The following is a 21715-nucleotide window of genomic DNA, read 5'->3' on the forward strand; positions in this document are numbered from 1 at the left end:
AGTACATCAAGTAAAAAGAAAAAGTACAACATTTGGGACGCAGAGATACTCACCATGACCTAGCAACGGGTAGATGTCAAACCACATACACGCCGGATCAGCAGCCGAACAAGCGGCAGCGCTCGGCTTCCCCGGAATTTTTATGTGATTAGTTTCACCTGTGTCTGCTTTAGGGTTGTGTGTGTTTATACCCGTCTGTGTAACGTGCTTCGCAAAGTCTTGATCTTTCACATCCGATTGTTGTTTATACGTAGTGTTAAATTAGTTATTGACATTTGGCCTGCTCCTAACTACGTCTTTTGGATGATCTATATTGCCTTGTTTTTGGCTGTCACGTTGCCTGTCCCTGACTATTCTTCATAAAAGACCTCAGCTGTTAGATCCTATCCCCTCGGTCTGTGCATCATTCCACACGTCCAGCTACAATGATTTTGCTTTGCATACGTTTCCGAAAACAGAGCTTCACTTTAGAGCATCTTCACATCCTCCCTGAGTGGAGAAGTCACTCCTCTTACCGTACAGGACAGGTCACAGCATGTGGGTTCAAATAGCCATCAATGCATTGATCAGATACTGTTTTTTTGGGGGGGGAAGGGAGTGAGGCAGATTGCATTTACATTTGGATTTTCATTAGCATTGAGCTCTGGATAAGAGCGTCTGCTAAATGACTGAATGAATTAGCATTTAAATTAGCATTTTCATATTATAACTAGAGAGGATACAATTTCTGGGGAAATTGTTGGGTGTGCTTGCTTGCGTCGGTTGCACAGGGGTCTGTATATTTTCTATAAAAATGCATCGGGCCTACTTATTATTTATAAAGATTACATAGATTTAAAAGCATCTTTTTTTTGCCGCTCATTTACAACTCAAAATACGAGTGAAGTGTAGAATGAAATATGATGTCTTCTCATTTCCCCTGCAAGAGGCAGCTGACAGGCTGAATCAAAACGAATAAATTTGGCAGACCGGTGTAAAAATGGACCTAATCTCTATGACTTAAACGTCCTTTTAAGTTTTCCCTTCTCGTGATATTTTCAGGCATTTAGCCTACTCATATTGCATTCATTCATTAATAAAGAACCCCCTTTGAAGATTATTCTACGACGTTACCGGCAGAAGATAGAATCGCGATTCAAACAGTACCATCTGCTAACTGAAAATGAACAGATTGACAAAGTTTAGGCTGTGGCAATGAAGTTCAGGTTAGTAGTCAGATAGTTTCACCTATTGAAAGACTTTTGATTTAAGTAAGGGTAGTGTCAAACATGTTCTGTCGCCGTTTGACTTCCTAAACAGCTGTGTAGTAGATGTTTTGGGAGTCAGGTGGCTGAGCGGTGAGGGAATCGGGCTAGTAATCCGAAGGTTGCCAGTTCGATTCCCGGTCATGCAAACTGACGTTGTGTCCTTGGGCAAGGCACTTCACCCTACTTGCCTCGGGGGAATGTCCCTGTACTTACTGTAAGTCGCTCTGGATAAGAGCGTCTGCTAAATGACTAAATGTAAATGTAAATGTTTTTGTAGTGTGTCTCGCGTACAGTAGGCTACAGCGTTGCAGTGAGCAAAACTGGTTTGAAACCACAGGTAATGATAATTTCACCAACAAATCGTTTACTTGTAATGTAATGTCATAATAAATCCTACAACGAAAATGTATTTGTGAGGAATGTTTATTTTAAATGATTGAAAACAGATGCATCATAGACCACTGTAGTATGTGTTGCCCGGGTAACAGAGGCTAATGTCATGATGCTAATGCTTCAGTGAAATAGTAGACTACCGTTTCCGAAAGTAGATGTGGGCCTACTTCCTTAATAATATCAGCTAATATTGTACATCACATTTTACAATTGTGTTTCACATCACAAAGTAAAATAAGTAAATAGTTATCACCCTGGCCTCTTTGCTTGTGGCGTTTCTGCAGCTGCCTTGCAGTAAAGCTATAGTTAGCCTAGCTATCCCCCAAGTTAACAGATGCAAAACGAATGTTCTGCTACAGGTAGTCACGCGTGTTTTCATGATGTTAGTGACGTAGTGACGTTAGTAATGTCAGTGACTGTGGCTAGCAAATTAGCCACTGTTAGCTTCACTTTTCGCCACAAAAACGTAACTTGAGCCTAAACCATGCAACGGAACGTAAATCCCAATAGAAGCAACTCAATCGCTACCAAGACGAAACTTTTGACACCTAGGTTGTCTATGTAGGCCAAATATTGACTGAGTTTTAGGGGGGCAAGAATAATAATAATAATATATATGTGAGAGAACAAAGGTTGTGCTCTCGCCGAAGGCTTGAGCACACCCAACAAGGTTCTGGGAGCCTGTGTGGTCTTATGCGGTTTCATTCATCCACTGGGAAAATAGTTAATTCAATTCAGGTTAGATTCAATGGTGACCTCTTGAATCAATTAGGAATCGAAGCAATTACGAAATTAAGCCTGACCTCCGTGGTGTACGGGTGACACATCAGTCCACATCAGCCTCCTAGTGGCAGTCTCTATCTGTCTATGTCTGATTGTGCGCTGTGTGTTGGTGTGTACATCTGTTTGTGTGTGTGTGTGTGTATGTGTGGGGGGGGGGCATCTCTTTAGTTTTTTTGTCGTACTTGCTAACTGTCTCCCGTTTCTCCTGGCCCAGATTCACCTCATCCTCCGTCTACCTGTCTGTTTTCGTTTCCGAAAACAGAGCTTCACTTTAGAGCATCTTCACATCCTCCCTGAGTGGAGAAGTCACTCCTCTTACCGTAGAGGACAGGTCACAGCATGTGGGTTCAAATAGCCATCAATGCATTGATCAGATACTGTTTTTTTGGGGGGGGAAGGGAGTGAGGCAGATTGCATTTACATTTGGATTTTCATTAGCATTGAGCTCTGGATAAGAGCGTCTGCTAAATGACTGAATGAATTAGCATTTAAATTAGCATTTTCATATTATAACTAGAGAGGATACAATTTCTGGGGAAATTGTTGGGTGTGCTTGCTTGCGTCGGTTGCACAGGGGTCTGTATATTTTCTATAAAAATGCATCGGGCCTACTTATTATTTATAAAGATTACATAGATTTAAAAGCATCTTTTTTTTGCCGCTCATTTACAACTCAAAATACGAGTGAAGTGTAGAATGAAATATGATGTCTTCTCATTTCCCCTGCAAGAGGCAGCTGACAGGCTGAATCAAAACGAATAAATTTGGCAGACCGGTGTAAAAATGGACCTAATCTCTATGACTTAAACGTCCTTTTAAGTTTTCCCTTCTCGTGATATTTTCAGGCATTTAGCCTACTCATATTGCATTCATTCATTAATAAAGAACCCCCTTTGAAGATTATTCTACGACGTTACCGGCAGAAGATAGAATCGCGATTCAAACAGTACCATCTGCTAACTGAAAATGAACAGATTGACAAAGTTTAGGCTGTGGCAATGAAGTTCAGGTTAGTAGTCAGATAGTTTCACCTATTGAAAGACTTTTGATTTAAGTAAGGGTAGTGTCAAACATGTTCTGTCGCCGTTTGACTTCCTAAACAGCTGTGTAGTAGATGTTTTGGGAGTCAGGTGGCTGAGCGGTGAGGGAATCGGGCTAGTAATCCGAAGGTTGCCAGTTCGATTCCCGGTCATGCAAACTGACGTTGTGTCCTTGGGCAAGGCACTTCACCCTACTTGCCTCGGGGGAATGTCCCTGTACTTACTGTAAGTCGCTCTGGATAAGAGCGTCTGCTAAATGACTAAATGTAAATGTAAATGTTTTTGTAGTGTGTCTCGCGTACAGTAGGCTACAGCGTTGCAGTGAGCAAAACTGGTTTGAAACCACAGGTAATGATAATTTCACCAACAAATCGTTTACTTGTAATGTAATGTCATAATAAATCCTACAACGAAAATGTATTTGTGAGGAATGTTTATTTTAAATGATTGAAAACAGATGCATCATAGACCACTGTAGTATGTGTTGCCCGGGTAACAGAGGCTAATGTCATGATGCTAATGCTTCAGTGAAATAGTAGACTACCGTTTCCGAAAGTAGATGTGGGCCTACTTCCTTAATAATATCAGCTAATATTGTACATCACATTTTACAATTGTGTTTCACATCACAAAGTAAAATAAGTAAATAGTTATCACCCTGGCCTCTTTGCTTGTGGCGTTTCTGCAGCTGCCTTGCAGTAAAGCTATAGTTAGCCTAGCTATCCCCCAAGTTAACAGATGCAAAACGAATGTTCTGCTACAGGTAGTCACGCGTGTTTTCATGATGTTAGTGACGTAGTGACGTTAGTAATGTCAGTGACTGTGGCTAGCAAATTAGCCACTGTTAGCTTCACTTTTCGCCACAAAAACGTAACTTGAGCCTAAACCATGCAACGGAACGTAAATCCCAATAGAAGCAACTCAATCGCTACCAAGACGAAACTTTTGACACCTAGGTTGTCTATGTAGGCCAAATATTGACTGAGTTTTAGGGGGGCAAGAATAATAATAATAATATATATGTGAGAGAACAAAGGTTGTGCTCTCGCCGAAGGCTTGAGCACACCCAACAAGGTTCTGGGAGCCTGTGTGGTCTTATGCGGTTTCATTCATCCACTGGGAAAATAGTTAATTCAATTCAGGTTAGATTCAATGGTGACCTCTTGAATCAATTAGGAATCGAAGCAATTACGAAATTAAGCCTGACCTCCGTGGTGTACGGGTGACACATCAGTCCACATCAGCCTCCTAGTGGCAGTCTCTATCTGTCTATGTCTGATTGTGCGCTGTGTGTTGGTGTGTACATCTGTTTGTGTGTGTGTGTGTGTATGTGTGGGGGGGGGGCATCTCTTTAGTTTTTTTGTCGTACTTGCTAACTGTCTCCCGTTTCTCCTGGCCCAGATTCACCTCATCCTCCGTCTACCTGTCTGTCCACCGGTCTACCCCTCCTACCGAGCACGTCTGCCCTGCCGTCTACCATCCTACTGCCTAACCAGACCCCTATTCTGATTAAATAATCATTTGAGTACTCAAATGCACTGTGTCGCACGCTAGAGTCCATTCTCCCCTAGCACCAATAACAATAGGCCTGTGACCAGACCAGTGAGCCACACAAACTGGACGCACAGCATTACAAATCCACAAAACACCACAAAACATTCGACCTTTGAACAGTGTTCCACATTCAAGGGGTCAACCAGCTGGATGACAGCCAAGGACTGCCGATCGTTTTCTTTCAGTTTACATAGAGAGGCTTCTAAAGTACAGTGCAACCTCAGCCGTGAAATGAAATGCTCAGTAGCCTGGGAACCAGAGAAATCTGGAAGCTCGTAGTTTTTAAAATGACTCAACGGTGCTCCTCTTTACAGGCTCGCGTTCTCGTACCCAAGACTGAATTGCTTTAATATACAGTACTGTGAAGAAGTCTTAGGCCCCCCAAAAATGGTATATGAATATTTAATGTTTTTTTGTCTTCTGTATATGTGCGGCAGTATAAAAGCGCCGTTTTGCGGGAGAGAGACAGAGAGAGAGACCCTGTATGTATGATGACTAATGTCACAATTCACCATGCATTATCTGGCTCTTAAATCAGTGACCAATTTGTGTACACGTTAAGAGCTGGTCAAATCTAAATCAACTCAGAATCCCATTACAGACAAGGAGACAGGATATTCACTGACTCCCTTGTACTGAATCATAAACAAAAAATCTATGTGGTTTGTTAGTAGAGGGAATACTCATACCTGACACATAGTATATTAGATTGTATGCTGATTTCGTGGACGACTTGAACTGTATCATTAAGACACAAAAAGTTTACAGAAAGATGAACAATAACGTTGTTTGTGTGTGCGTGTATCTGGATGAATCTTGTATATTTGTATCAGTTCAGCTAAAAGTCCCTCATGTTGAAAGCAGAGCGTTGTGGCTCGGCTGCTCCTAAACATGAATGGAAACTGGACTGGGGAGCAGGGTTAAAAAGGCACTTTTCTTCTGTACTTCACTGTGTTATTAGTCGCATATGCTCAATTCATCAGGCTGCAACATGTGCCTATAAACATGCCTGACTCACAGTCATTAGACGTTTTCTTTGAAGGGTTTTTTAAACATTTGAGGGCTGACATTATAAACATACAGTTGTTCCGCCAGGACAGAGGTCTGTCGTCATGCTTTCTGAAAAGCCAGATACAGAATTAGTCATGTTTCCTTTAACTTCTCAAAACTGAGCAGTGGGACTGGCGGGAATAGTCCGCTGGGTGCGTCCCACACAATATAATGGTCCCCTTCACGTAGTGCCATCTGTTCAGTATACTGTAGCAGTGGTGTTTGGGGGTCTGTGTGTATGTGTCTGTGTGTGTGAGCATGCTGACGTATAAAAAAGGCAAATAGTGGTAGTAACTCTGTCATGGAACATGCGACCTTTGACTTCACCTGCGCAGGTCAACCATGTGTTCCACATTAAGACAAGCGCACCTCCAGGCTAAATCTCTCAGTGAGTGACCAAAAGTCACAGGACTCCTTGTAGAAACTACCAGCTGTGTTTCTCAGCTACCAAATCACCACAACACGGCCCACGCTCTTCATTTAACACCGGCGGTTTTGAATTTTCCTGCAGGCTAAACATTTTCCAGGAACACTAAATGTAAATTAGAGAACAGAAAAAGGTAAATGCATATACACGGAGGAAGAGACCTCCCACATGTATAAGGAAGACACATTTTCGGGAACATGTTAATGTTGAATAGACAACTGCACGTGTGGTGCGAGGTAATAATTTTGATGTGTTACCGTCTGCGTTTCTGCACAATGTCAATGGGTCGGTTGACCGCACTGGGAGATCCACATATATTCCCATTACGGACTTTAAAGGATCGGTCCGAGGGAGCGGGCATTACACAGTTTGTTGGCAAACTCATATTTCTCCCCTTCTTCCTTTATGCCTCCTTGTACCCCCCCCCCCCCCCCCACCCCCCCTTCTCTCTTTCTGACGCTCTCGCTTTCCTTTCGTTCGTCTCGCAAGACGGGCTAGCGCTGTGTCGTTCCTCTCCGTTTGCGAGGCCTCAGCTTTCTCACGCCGCACCTGGTTTCCATTGTCGCTTAAACAAACAACGGGTCCGAAAGGAGGAAGCAAAAAGGCCAAAACAACAATAAGACTGATAGAATCCCTGGTGGAGTTCAAGCGTGGAGCACTGACGAAAGTCCTTCTTGGCGTTTTCCGTCAACATTCCTTCCGTCGAAAAGGCATGAGAGAAATCCTCGGGACCACTGAGACATCTTTTAACGTTCGACCTGAGAAACGCGTCTCTCAGCGGAGGAGTCGATGTGCATCTTCTCCTGTCGGACCGAGCTAATACACCACAGTGAAAACATTTGCATGAAAGTCCCAGCGACTTCTTTGAAAAGGCATTCAAACTAAAGAAAAAAAAGGACCAAATGATGGACTTGACGGAGTATTTTCCAATGTCCTGTGTCCAGCTATCAAGGTCTCCTTCAATACTATCCCCCCCGCTGACGTTAAACCTCCCCCTCTCTCTTTCTCTCTCTCTCTGGTCTTCTCCTGCAGTGCACTTGTGAAGCGCGTCCTCTACCTTCGAGTCCCGACTCCCTCTGACAGCTGAACACATGTAGAGCCGAAGTTTCTAAAACAGCTGTGTGCCTAACTGTGTGTGTGTGCGCGCACTCTTTCCCTTCCCGAGTCTGTGTGTGTGAGTCAGACGAACTGTGAGGTCAGAGCTGTGAAAGCAAGGGCTCAGAGACGACATTTCTTGGTCTCAGTGTTAACCCATAGTACCAGCAGTCCTGCATTCACAATGTTTAAAAAATATTCTTCTAAAAAGAACATTAGAATTGTAAAATAACCCCCCCCCCCAATCTGCCAGGGCCATTTCGACTAGCATAACCTCAGACGTGATTCCTGTCCAAGTAAACTGTATGTAAACGAAAAACTTGGAATAAACTCAGCCAGTACGGTAAGTGAGGGCTATGCTGGAGCTGTTCTCCTGCACTTGGACTGGCGCTGATGAAATTAGGGGTAAATATTTGTCTGTTAGGGAGAACGAGAGCCACGTCATCAGGTATATGGGAAGAAAAAAAGGAGGGATGAGAAAGAGTCTTTTCAAATGTTAGCTCTTGGGGTGAACACCTGAATCATTTTGTGCTACTGTTCATCCCTTATGGTATCTAGTTCTTATGTAACAGTCACTGTCCAGTGTTTAGCAGTCCCATGACATGCCAAGTGACAAAGAGACCCACTTTCTTGTTAATAAACAAAAAGATCAGATTAGTGTCTTAATTCAGGCAATGTTACTTAGTAAAAATTGATCTAATTTTACTCAAATTTTGAGTAAAATTCAATCACTCAAATTATTCACTGCATGTGATGGAACAACAACCTAAAAAAGCGCTTTTTCACTTATCCTACAGTGAAGGACTGCATGGCAAACAGTACAGCAGGCTATGTCTGCATCTGTCATTCTACAGTCTGTTTTTGTAAGGTTTGAGTTTGCAGGGAAGGAGGGATATCGAGAGCGAGGGCGGGGTACACACGACAGGAACAGAAAGAAACCAGCTGGTGTCTGGGGTCAAACCTCGGCTGATGGGAGGAATGTGTGCTTGACAAGCGGAGAATTAATTTAGCCAATCACTCTACTGAGTGAGAGCTTGTCCGGTGAGGAGCAACAGGTACTCTAGTCACACTGTAGATGTGGTCGAGCATTCGGTTGAACTGAGGCTAGGAGAAGACGAAGCAGGGGGGGGGGGAGTGACACCACATCTATCATCCTCCAGCGACACATGGCACCGTTTAGAATGATTAAAAATAGAATTGCATTGTCAGCGAAGGTGCCGCTGCACCACGCAAGACAGAACCTTCTAGAAACATTGTCACGTAGGGAATACGTGTGAATATGCGAGACAAGATTGTTCCCTCATAATAATAATAATAAAAAGAAAAAAAAGGAATTCACCAAAAGCACTGACCAGACCTTTAACCCCTGGAGCGAAAATAAGAGATATTCCTTAAACTCACTCTATATGACCAGTCATGAACACAAGTCATTGTAACAGGTGCTTGGGGTACCAAGGTACACAGCGAGGTCGGGCTCCACTTTGAAAAAGGGACCGGGAAGTGTGTACACATGAAGGGTTTCTAGTCTCTCGCTGACTGACACACATCCGTGCCCGAGGCTCCTTGCGCAACGTGTATGAGAAACGTGTTGGGTCTTGAAAAAGACGCCGGTGGTCGCTTGCCAAGAATGCGCCTCATGCCATCCAGCGTTCCGTTGCCGGGGGGGGGGGGGGGGGGGGGGGGAAGTAACCATACCCAGAGGTGGAGCGCTCTGCTATGCAGTGTCACCGGCTCACTGCTTTACTGCCGTGGCCTAAGCGAGACTGCCCTGGCCCTGATATTTTTGGGTGTTCGTATGGCTGGGAGTCCTAACATTATGGATTGTCTGTGTAAGCTATACTGCCCTTAAAATGCCCTCATCAAAATGTCAATGTAGTTTGTACATGTGGTTAGGGGGTTAAACCACACACAAAAATGTTAACATTACAATCAATAGTCTGGTCTGGAACTGCCAGATCTAACTGGAGTTCGGAACAAAAACCTTTGGCCTTTTTGGACTGTACGGTTTAGTCAAGATGTGACTTCTGCAGTTATCTTTCGGGTCACTACATATTTTAGGACAGTGGCTAAGCTGAATTTTACATGGCAAAACATGATAGTTATTCATCATTAAAGATGACTTGGGACTTGGCATTGAATCCATTCCTACCATGCAATGACTGTGTGAAGAGACAGTGTAGCAAAACCAATCCTCTTGCACCCTCTTGTGGACTATTTTGGATATGTTTGAAAGAAATTGTATTTACAGTATGTCAATTTGAGTGCTGATGACTTCAACTGAAAACTTCTAAGATAGACCATACAAGAGAATAAACCTGGAATAACAATAGCAATAACAATAACAATATTTGATTTGATTAATATCAGGCAAAGAATGCTGGTTTAGGTGTGGGATATTACATGCGCAGAAACATGTCTTGCTTCTCAAGAGCTTGGTGAACTGGAGAATGAGAAGTGGATCAATAAATCCTCATTTACACTGGAGAGGGAATCAAGAGGCTTTCTCCATTACAGGCTCCAATTCAAGGGTAACAAACCAGCAAAAATCTATTGGTTGGTAAACATATTTGTCGACTAATCTTGAAGTGTCTCAGAACAGCTGATATATACTACAAACACTGTATCCACAGTTTAAATCATTGATGGATGGATAAATGATCACCCAAACAAATTTTGGATTCAACTGATCTACTTACATGGCTCATAGTGTATGTCTGCCAACTGAAACATTAAAACCATTGAAACTAACAACACATTTTTCCTGGCAAACGACTTCAGAAACCCCTAGCTTAGCAAGCATGGGCCAGCAATGTTTCCCATAGAACATAGCGGGTGCTTACAGAATTGGACTGATGAAACAAACAGACAAAAACTCCTAACACTCCAATAATATCCATGACCATAACATTAGCTGACCACAAGCCTGTAATCCATAATTACAACCACTGTCAGATCAATGCTCACAAAAAGTGGCCCAGAGTAACAGAAGGCCTTAAATGGAGCAATCAATATGATTTTGGAGGGGTTGGAGAGCACGGTCATGCAGAGGGACTGAGAATATGTAGCTGCGTTTTGACGCATGTGACCCCCCTCCCCCCCCCCCCCTCCCCCCCCCCCCCCTCCCCCCACCCGTTCCCCCTGTAGTCTCTGCCAGGGTAGGGGGAACTATTCAAGGCTCGGGGTGCTTAATTTATTTGGTATGTGTGTGTGGGAGGAGGGGGTTGCATTTGGATTCACGCAGGGTTGCTATGCTATTGTTGCCTTTATTATCATTCCTGTTCTCTTTTAAGTGGGGTCGGGATAAGGGGGCAACTTGGCCTTTGCTTTCAATAATGTTATTACTGCGTATGGACTGGTCGTGTCGTGGTTGGTTGAGGCAGTAACTGAAGTACATTCTAGGCGAGTTCCGCTGATTATTAAAAACACGCCCGTCTGTCTCACTTTCTCTCTCTCTCATCCATATTATGATAAATAGGGAGTTGTGGAAAGCACTGTACAGGCCTGGGGCAAGAGATTACTGCAGAACCCTCTCTGTCCTAGTGCTCAGCAGAGTGACCACAGCTGGTGTTATCAGTGAGAGAGAAGGTACCAGAGTGGACTGGGTCTGAAGACCACTTGGCCACACCTAAAGACTTTGACAAGACAGTAAGTGCTCAGACGAGGTCACTGATGAGCAGACCTGCTTGCTACTGGGAACAACCTTGTTTACGTAAAAGAAAAAGGACAGCTCCACATCTACTTCAAAGGGCTATATTTTCCCATGGCTATTTTCATGGTCATAAGATCTTAAGTTTCCCTTTGAACAAAAGAATGCGCTTAAAATATTAAAGTCTGCGCGTTGTTTAGGCCCTCAACTGTATTAGAACCAAACAGGCTTCCGTAACTGTTCTTCACATTACGCAACAGAGGCAATGAAAGGACCCTGAAGTGTCTCAGATCCCCTCAACCAAAACGTATAAATAAAAAAGGTATGCTTACACAAGTATACAGAAACAATGTGATGTGTCCACTCGGGTACATTGAGAACATGGTACAAAACCAAGCCATTGAAAGTCAATAGCAGCCCAGAGGAATTCATATAGAATGTGGCCAGGGGGGGGGGGGGGGGGGGTGAAGCAAATCACTAATGCAATTGTTAGACATCGTCTAGGCTGGACTACAGGAAACTTTACAAATGTCTGCGGTTTATGTCTGGTTCTGTTGAATCACTGGGGACCCCGGTCTTTCACAGAGAGCTTGTGGTTAATATGAAATGGTGCCAGTCATCCCAGTGGTAACTCATCCAGGCATGTAGACAGACACACACACACACACACACACACACACGATATGCATGTGTCACCAGCGTGACTGTCTCTCTCTAACCCTCCCTTCCATTGTGACATCAGCAGACAGGGCTGGTTCTATCGATCCTAGCCTCAAGCTTCTCCACGGCTGTGCACAGACTAGCCTAAATAAACACAGAAGTAGACATATACATGTAGCCACACACCACGCAAATATAAACATGCAGATGCAAAATGAATACGCACATTCTCAGGAACACAGAATTAATCATCTATTGTATACAGATCCAAACACAATATACACACACCCGTTTCCACACGTAGCTATGGCTGGGAATACTGGTTTGACTGACTGACTGCAAACATTTTCCATTCAAATTTGCAATATCAAGTGGTGGACACGCACATTGCATGTTTTCCTGAAGACATTAAAAACATTTGAAATCCACACTGCCACAAAAACAGGAAGCCCAGTTAGAAGTGTTCGTGTCACACCAATCTCCAGCTTCCTCTTATGCCACACAGCAGTGTGTCATCAGCTGCAATTCAGACATTGTATTGAGAATCAATAAAAGAGGATACAAATAATCAAAGTAAGCCTTATACCTTCCAAAAAGGTTGATCTGGATCTATGCTCTATGGGTTTTAACCAAAGGTGCAAGCACTGAAAGACCTAACCCACATGCTTGAACATTTGCTACTGACTACCAAAACATTGTTTGTTTCGAGACCGCAAGAAACAGAGAGGATGCCAACAGTCAACCGCCCTCCCACACCGCCCCCCCCCTCCACCCCCCCCCCCCCTCCCCCCCCCCCCCCTGTATTCTCACCACAAAAAAATCCAGTTTACGTACCCCAAACACGAGTGCCTGCGTCCATGCCCGTGTCCCAACGGCATGCCTTTCCGTGCTAACCGGGAGTCCTTGTTCATTGTGCCACTCAGTGTTTCCAACTCATATGGTTTTTCAAAGCCTTACTGGGTCATTATCGACGACACAGCAGAGGAGTCAAAGCATCCATCCAGTCACACGGGACCTGGCAGATGACCTGGCACTCCACTGGGTCCTCTTCTCAGAACTTTTAGAAATGTCCCGGACACGCCGCATGCTGCAGGTTTTTTGGAGAGGCTTGGCTGGGGGGGGGGGGGGGGGGGGGGGGGGGGGGGGGGTTGGGGGAAGGGGAGAGGGGGGGTTATGTCACTGGCCCTTCCCCACACAGATGAAAGAAGAGACAGGTGTTCAAGGTATATGAGAACAGAAACTGCCAAGCCAACTACCTGCTGCCGCCCCAGTACAGTAGCTGACGGTGAGGAGAGCTGGAATGAAAAGGAGTTCCCGATCGAAACAGGTCTCAACAAAGATGAAAAGTAGTCGTCGCTCTGACCTGCTACAGAACAAAATGAGAAAAGGAAAGAGAGAAAGGTAGACGCGATGCAACTGCAGGCTCGGTTGATATCAGAGTTTCCTGGCTCCGATGAGGCAAACTTTAGAACATCCTGAGAGTGGCAGAACTGAAAGGCGCAAACTCATTTAAGCCTCGAAAACAGTACTTCCTCTTTCTTCTCCCTCGCTGTCAAACTTCTCAACGACTGGCTTCTTCTTCACAACAGACTTTTTTTCCCTCTTCCTGAATAATGAAGAAACTTTGCAAGTGGAGTCTCAGAGAGAGAGAGAGAGACAGAGAGAGGAGGAGGACGGCATGAGCGAGGGCTGACCTCCCCTCTGTAGTGTGGGAGCTTTGTCAATCCCCTGAGACGAGGTCCGAAAGGTCCTCCAAACTCTGCGCTCTTGTCGTTTTTCCCCTATTTTTTTTTCCTCGGGACCTCTGCATTAGGATGAGAACAATTTGGGCTTTGGCGCAGGAGCTGCCAAATCTGGGTCAAGCCAAAAATAAAGTTAAAAGTTAAAAAAGAAAAAGACAAAAGAACCCCCAAAAAAGAATCTGATGCTGCTTTGGTTGGTTGTCTATGAGTACAACGACAGACCACCGCTAAGATGCCTGGAGATGAGTCTCAATTACAAGAGCGATCTCACAGTGGGTTTAACCAGTTAACGTCTTTCGACACACCAAGTTTGTCATGTGTGTCCGGACTTGTTTGTGGGTCGTCTGGCTCCCCTGTGATGCAGCTGGGCGTCTCGCTGCGATGCCTCCCAGCACTCGTTCCACTCAGGCTAGGCTGCCACGTGGGATCGACATGCTTCCTAATCAGGCACCCTCTCCACCCCCCTACAGCTAAATAATCACAGGATGCATTGTTGGCACCCATTGGTAAAGGGGTAAAAGAAGGGGAAGGAGAGAGGGTTCTGGAACGCTGTCAGGTGGAGTGCTTAGTTCTTGGGCTGTGACCACGAGCTGGTATACTAAGAGATTTAAGGACAGAGGATACAGAATCTACACTGTATTAGATTTGTCTACCTGGCAACTGTCTCTTTTTTGGCCATCCTTTACCTTCTGGAACCGGTTGATTGAGGATGTCAAGTGTGATTATGCTCCTCTTTGGTGAACAGTGTCAAGGCAACTTTTCTGCTGTGGACATTCTTTGATTTGAGGAGCTGAAACCTAAATGAACATTCTACATTAGCAGTTCACATTCTGTTGAGACTCGGTAAAGAATGTCAGTTCTTTTGTGGAATGGGACCTAGGAAGTCCCTAGTTAAAAGTTTGTACAAAAGAATGCTAGCCAGTGCAGGGTCACACACTGTCCTCAATCCTAATCTCACAGGCTCATCAGAGCATGAAACACACCCAAACATGTGCTCTTCGATCTGTCAATCTGACTGTGGAGTGGAAACTGGGGGAAGGGCAGTGAGGGTGGGGGAAGGGGGGCGGCGTGGGGTGGGGTGAAGGGGGGCGGAGGAAGGGGGGGGGGAACATGGTTGGAGCTCCTGCCAATGACAACATGAGGGGGTTTTTAAATGTTGCCTACTGTAGGCCAAGACTACGGCCTTGACCGAGACACACACATAGGACATCCAGAGCCACGCCTCCTTGTGTTCAAACGCACACATTGGCCTAGGGGAAACACACACACACGCAGCCACACCGTACCCACCAAAACACACACACACACACAGATCCACAAACCATGGGAAGGGATCTTTGCCACAATGGTACAATCTTTCATCAAGTCTCTTGGTGCGGGTGATGAGTTAATCCTCGGTTTAAGGTGTGTGTGAGTTGCGTAACAGGGGACTCATAGGACTCAGTGTGTTTTTTATTGAAGGAGGACTGCAGATGGAGCAGGAGGGTTTCATCTGTAAGTCTGCAGACGTTCTCTTCTGGGGCCGGGCACTCCTTATCTCCGGTGCCCTGTCTGAGAGACTGCAACCCCAGTTGCCAACACATACCTCGCTGACGAACCCTCTTGTGTTTATCTGCAGCAGTTTACACTCCCCTGCACTGCAACATGCTCGATTTATCTTCTATGACGTTAAAGGCAGGGCAGCGCTTGCGGACCTGTGCTGACTTGTATACATCTGCTTTGCTTCATGAAAAATATGTCACGTTGAACTCAATTGCACAACCAGACAAAGTGCTTGTGAACTTATATTGCCGGTAAAAAATAAATAAATAATTGCACTCTGTAAAACGACTGCATCGTTCAAAAACGATCATCCTTGAAAGTTTCATAAAGTTTAACCCTTGTGCTGCCTTCGGGTCACATGACCCAAAGGTTCATAACAAACCATCATTGTGTTTACCCAATTTTACCCAATACAAAAACAAATAAAAATTATTTTCTTTTAACTTTCGCAATGTGGGGGGTCTGAAACAGCCGAACGGTTAAAAGAAAATGCTTCACTTTGTTTTTGTATGCGGTAAAGTTGTCGCAATACGATGGTGGGTCACAATAACTGATGGGTCAGAATGACCCGAAGATAACACAAGGGTTAACTCTTCCACATGTTCCTTCCCACACCCAGGAACAGGGAGAACAGGGGAACAGGGAGAACAGGGGAACAGGGAGAACAGGGGAACATGGCTAATCGGTTTGGCCAAGTAACTATGCACAAGAAAACAGTAAACCAAGAGCACTCCATACAGTTGATCAAGGTGAATTGACTGGGCAGGGCTCCCCTTATTTTGCTGGATTAACTGTCCAAATAAAGAGTCTTTGATGAAACTTAAAGATGCCTCATCAGCGACACTAAATCTGTATAGTCGTACGGTTTCTGGCAGTAACCCACATTCTGTGTTCTCTATTCTTAGGGAACCAACCACAACAGGAGTATTGAAACTCATGTTTCAAAACACAGCTACATACACAGACAGGTTTTCAAATCTGATTCAGCAAACCTCTAACCTAAACTATTATTAACCTTGAGATAGAGTAAAAAATGTTTTAGGTCTGTTGTTGGGGGGCGGGGGTACATCTTGCTGGTATGGAAAACACACACCGTATCTAAAAATACCCTTCCGTATCTCAACTAGAAGGAGCCCTGCCCGCTCATCTAGTCAACAAGTTAATGATACACCACAACCAGGTCAATCCAAGTCCATGACTTATTTACTGGAATATTCTGGATAGTGTTCTTTCCTAATCTGAAGATAAATGTTGCCATTACAGTCACTGCTATACTGTAACACAGAGAAAAGAAAGTTAAGTTAAGGTGTGCTTATGCCCAAAAAATAATATGATTGATTAGGATATTTATCCCACAGAGAGAAGAATACTGGGGTGAAAGAGAATAGGGAGGACAAAAAAGAAAAAACTAATTTATTATTGGTTAAACACACTGGCCTACAGTTTAAACATTCTAGAGGCTTTTGGGTAGAGAAATTAGCCTTTTTTGTGCATAAGCGGTCTCCAGAACTCCATGATGACCTTAAGGTCATGACCCTGGATATGGAAAATCCATCTCTGACGTCACCACCCCCACGAGCACAGACCAACTGCTGAGTGTTTTGGAAAAAATTGTTTGGGGTTTGTGTTTTCATTTGTATCATTAACTGTGTCCTCCACGCATCGTTTTGTAGTCGTTGTCCTTGTTACACTGTACCTTTAATAAGTTCAAGAGATGTTGTACTCTATGATATGTCTCTTTGTCAACAAAACTGTTAGGTACACAGCAGGTAAGGAAATATGTATAAACATAGAATAAAGCATTTTTTTTTTACTTTTATCTTATTCCTTATCTCGCCAGTGGTTTGATGACCATAAGGTATTGTGGAAAAAAACAACCTAACCTGCTATAACAAGGCCTCTGTACAGAACCATTTGGCGGACTGCCCATGCCACAAACAAGCTGGCCACATGCAATCCTTGTGAAAATAACCCCAAATGTGGTCCTGTTAAGAACACCCTCAGGACACAGCCATGGATTTCGCTTTTATCGAGCCAGGTTGAGGAGAGGAAGGTAAGCCAGCAGAGTTGTTTATCCCAGAAGGCAGTGCGTTGAACTTGCACAGCCCGACAAAACTCCATGACCAACACAACAGCACAGTGTTGACCTGTGACGGGCCTGCTTAACAGAACTGAACACCTTAGGCACAAGACGAGACACACTCTCTCCCTCTCTCTCGTCGGGAACAAAAGACCCCATTGAGACGAGGACACAAGAGACGTCAACAGAATCATTAACCGTATGATTTTGACTCAGGAGTTACCTTCAGAACTAACCGGCAGGCTTTGTTCACTGTGTCTTGTGACACAGAACTACATGACATGCAAGAATAGTATCTAGCAATGTGACAGGTCAAAGATTCTGCCAGCTGAACAGACTCTAACAGTAATATACAAACACAGATATGCAGGGTAACTAGCAGTCATCTCGCGATTGCAATAAGGGAGCAATGAAACCAATTATAGACAGGCTTTGCACACTGCAGTGTCTCTGTAAAAGCACTGGCAACCCTTGTTCTATCAAACATTTCCGCACAAGTAAAATAAAATAAAAAAGTGAGTCTTTCTCTTTGAGAGAACATGCACCGTAGGTCCGGTGTTACCTGGGTGTGTGAGCCAAAGTGAAGCGCCTCTGCAGCGTGATGCTGCGGTTCACCAGCATCTTGCGGAAGAGAACCGGCGAGTTGTTTCGGGGCGAGTTGCGAGGAGAGTCCCTGGGGGACATCTTGGGGGAGCCACAGGGTGAGCCTCCAGTGGATCGCGACTTCAGTTTGATGGGCTGAGTCCTGGTACCCATGGCGATGGAGGCCCCAGATTCTGACATGCTACCCCAGAGTGGCTCGCCTCCAATGCAGCCCAGATGTACTTCTATACAGGGCCCTTCCCCTTTCCCCGCTGGGTTCCAGTTCAACAAGCTGCCAACAGAGTCCAATAGGTTGCCGAATCAAAGAGTTGCTACGTTTTGTGTGGGATTGATGCGGGTCGTGCTCAGGGAAAAGACACTTGGAGGAAAAGTCAATCAGTCAAGGAACATACCACGTTTGAAAACTTTCCCCTTTCGCCCGTCGGAATCTTGTTCACCTTGCTCAGAGAGATCTCCTGGCTCTCTTGACAGACACGGACACAAGCAGAGCACACACCCTCCCCTCCGGGGGAAGCTCTGTTTACATTGCACTGAGCCGTGCCCACCCCCCTCCTGCCTAAATATGGCCAGCCTGAGTTATTGAGGGGTTCACTAAAGCCACAGGAGACGTAACCCACTCAGACTCCTCGGCAAGCTGGATCAGACCACAAAGGTCTCAAGGAGGGGGGGGGGGGGGGTTTGGCTCGGAAGGGGAAGTGATTTTACAATCATTTCCTTTCTCAGGTCATGAGTGTATACAAATTAACCAGCGTTTAAAATATGTTTTTTTTTTTTTGCTCTCCCTGTGCAAGCACATGCCTGTGATGCTGTGTTAAGGAACAGGACATTGCTGGGGAGGCCGAATAGGGGCCCTCATTGTGCACGGTCTATTTGGCTAAATCCTACGGGAAGGGCCCCCCCGCAAATTAGGCAGGAAGGTGAAGTTTAAAAGCATTGTCTGCGTCACAGAAAGGACTGGTTGCTCAACTATTTCTTTTTCTGGACAAGTACAGCTCTAATGTCAATACATAAAGGTCACTCATTTACCACATTTGTCTAGCACTGATTGACTTGTATTCCGATGCTTACGGTACATCTCTAAAGCAGCGGAAACGTACAAATAAGGCCATTCGACTGAAACACTTGAGAAAGCTTGGATGTTGGACTGATGGCTGAGGAACGACCACTCATTCAATTACAAATCATTTTGGATCATTATCTTGGGACATCCATCCCCCTCTGTCAGGCTAGCATCCTGATGGAGCAGAAACTGACATAAACAACACTGAATGAACATGCATCACCCCAGTCCTTCCCCGTGAGATGCCTTTAGATCAGTGGTTAGGGTTAGGGTCCTCAGGGCCCACTGTCCTGTGTCTTTGAGATGTTTCCCTACTCTAACACACCTGATTCTAATGAATGGTAGTTATCAGGCTTCTGCAGAGCATGATGACAACGTTGAGTAACCGCCCCCCCCCAAACCCCCCTCCCTCCCCAACCGCGATCTAATCCAATGAAAGGAAGATCAAGGGACCAGTTTGACTGGAATGAGCTCACTTATGAAAACACAGCTGCTGTGTGAACGTTGGCCAAATCCAACCAGCAGATGGTGCACTCCCAATCTCCCCAGCTATGCAGAGGCCTTTATCCCCGCCACATGTACCGACACACACACACACACACACACACACAAATAGAGCTTGGTGGTCCAGGACCACAGTATGTATGAGGGAATCATAGGACAGATACCAGATTTAAACAAGAAGCCAACTTCTAAGGCCTTAATATTTAGATCAACTAGACTGGACCTTTACTCCTATGCATTATAATGACATGGTTAACTTTTAAACAAGGTGGTTTACTTCAGGGGTTGTCTTTCTATGATAAATAGAAAAGAAGCCCTCTGGTTTTGAGTAATAAAGTCTATACATAGGTAACTGGCTGTTATTAATCTTAATTAAGTGACCATCTATTGGGACTTATTCAAACTGTTCTTATATTATTAGCACCTTAGTGTAAATTCCTGAAAGACTGCATTGTAGAACCTCATATCCAGGGAACGACTCATTTAGTTACCTTCACTCTATTTTCACACAAGCTACACACACACACACACACACACCTGTTTTGATGCCATTTTTCAAGAGGAAGTAACACTTTGCTATAATGATAGTTGTACCCAACAGCGGGCTAGCAGTGAAAGGCAGTATGTTCCCTCTCTCCTAGGTCTATTGATACATTTGTGTGTAAAAAAACAACAAACAAAAAAAACATTCAACAGATACGGTTTTATCAGAAAGGACACACTTCGTGAACCGCTTCGGATGACACTCAAGGTTGAGAGAAAAACACTTATTTTCAAAGCTATATGATGTTACCATCGTAATAAGTCTATTTTTCAAGGGAGTAAGAAACTGCTAGTCCAGCGTCGACATTGACATTGAACTGAGGTAGAAAAAAACAATTTCTAAATAGGAAATAAGCAAGTCATAATTTATTCAGAGGTCTGGGCCTTTGTCAGTTACAACTATTTATACGTATGACTTTGACAGCATTTAGTCCCGACTGTAGCCCTCCTGTATACCATGAATACTTGTCTGAACATTGTGCGTGTGTCTGAACCTATTGTAGCTTTCAAATAGATTCAAGTAATTCAATTGTTGAAATAAAACAAATAGCCCAATAAATGATTCAACAAAGTGTACAAAATATGACTGCTTTCACTGTTTAAGTACCGCACATGTAAAAACACTAAATTAATTTATTAATGCTGCATCCTGGAGGAAACTAATCTGGAGACATGAGACAAAGCAGTTTGCTCAGCTAAACAGCTGAACAGGCGGAACAGCCAAATACTAAAGCACCCTTCCAGGAAAGCCAAGACTACAGTACGAGGGCAGGACCCTCCTTCAAAGGCACCAAGGTGTTGTTCCTCCAAGTACGGTCTGCTTGCCATCAACTGTCGGAGATGAGTATGAGAGAACCAGTGACTTCGTAAAAGCTACCCTAGGAATGGTTGTATATTCAGGAGTCAGTGGAGCCAACAGTACTTCAGGGAAATTAGACGCATAGTATATTAAATAAAGAATTTACAAGATGCAATCATTTACTAAGAGGACATTTGTGATCCGTAATTCATTATCAAGTCATTCAAGTACCCAGAACTGACCCAAGCAGAACTAAGGATGCATATTGTTTAAGGGTTATGCTTAGCCCTTTAAGGAACGTAAGGACCTTTGTTTAGAGTATACCGTTTTTGTTCAACTTCATTGTTTGTACAATTGTCTCTCGGTGATTGGATTTTCACTGATAGTCACAGAGAGCAACTTTAGAGCGTTTCCCAATGCAGAATAAAATCATCTTTCTGTAAATCACCAAGGGAACGGATGGCAACACGGTGGCTATCAGAGACGATAGCGACCTTCCCTTCACCTGGATCTGCAACAAAAACACTATAAAGTCTGCCTCGTACGCTATAATGGCATTGTGAGAATAATGGCCTACACAAAGTGCATACACAAACAATCATAGAGTAATCCGGGCATAGCAAACATGTTCAGTGCCTGGTCTGTGCACGGTAATGTGTGTAGCAGGTGTCGTCGCATGCTCCTTAGACAGAACTCTTTGTCGCTTACAGCGTCTTAGGTAATAACAGCACCTGGTGTCATCACATAACAGGGGGTACTTTCAAGTTACAAGCAAACGCATTAGGAACGCAATTTCCAGCGACTGTTGCCTGCGTAATTGTCACTTTTTTGAAACTTTTGCAATTGCTTGACTGCTCTGATTAATGACAATTATTCTTATTTAAAAACAACGCCCAACAGCTGTCATTCTAACAAGACGTTTCCCTTGCGATTGACGTCGAAAAGGA

The 21715-nt window shown here is 44.3% G+C and overlaps 1 protein-coding gene across 3 annotated transcripts in view; it reads right to left on the minus strand.

Annotated features, from left to right (window-relative positions):
* Positions 1-17895, minus strand: part of pde4cb (phosphodiesterase 4C, cAMP-specific b) — a 36072-nt gene extending 18177 nt beyond the window's left edge. The window contains exons 1-2 of one of the 3 annotated variants that reach the window (XM_067229478.1): positions 13152-14633; positions 12730-13007 (exon numbers count right to left, since the gene is read on the minus strand). In XM_067229478.1, coding sequence (XP_067085579.1) covers positions 12730-12806 — 77 coding nt within the window. In that variant the 5' untranslated portion in view covers positions 12807-13007; positions 13152-14633. Of the gene's footprint in view, positions 1-6751; positions 6828-12729; positions 13008-13151; positions 14634-17821 lie in introns of those variants that run through there. The other 2 variants (XM_067229479.1, XM_067229480.1) reach the window with 2 other exon arrangements.
* Between the last annotated feature and the right edge of the window lie 3820 nt (positions 17896-21715).

The sequence above is a fragment of the Osmerus mordax genome, chromosome 26, assembly GCF_038355195.1.
Source record: "Osmerus mordax isolate fOsmMor3 chromosome 26, fOsmMor3.pri, whole genome shotgun sequence".
In the NCBI taxonomy this organism is placed as follows: domain Eukaryota; kingdom Metazoa; phylum Chordata; class Actinopteri; order Osmeriformes; family Osmeridae; genus Osmerus; species Osmerus mordax.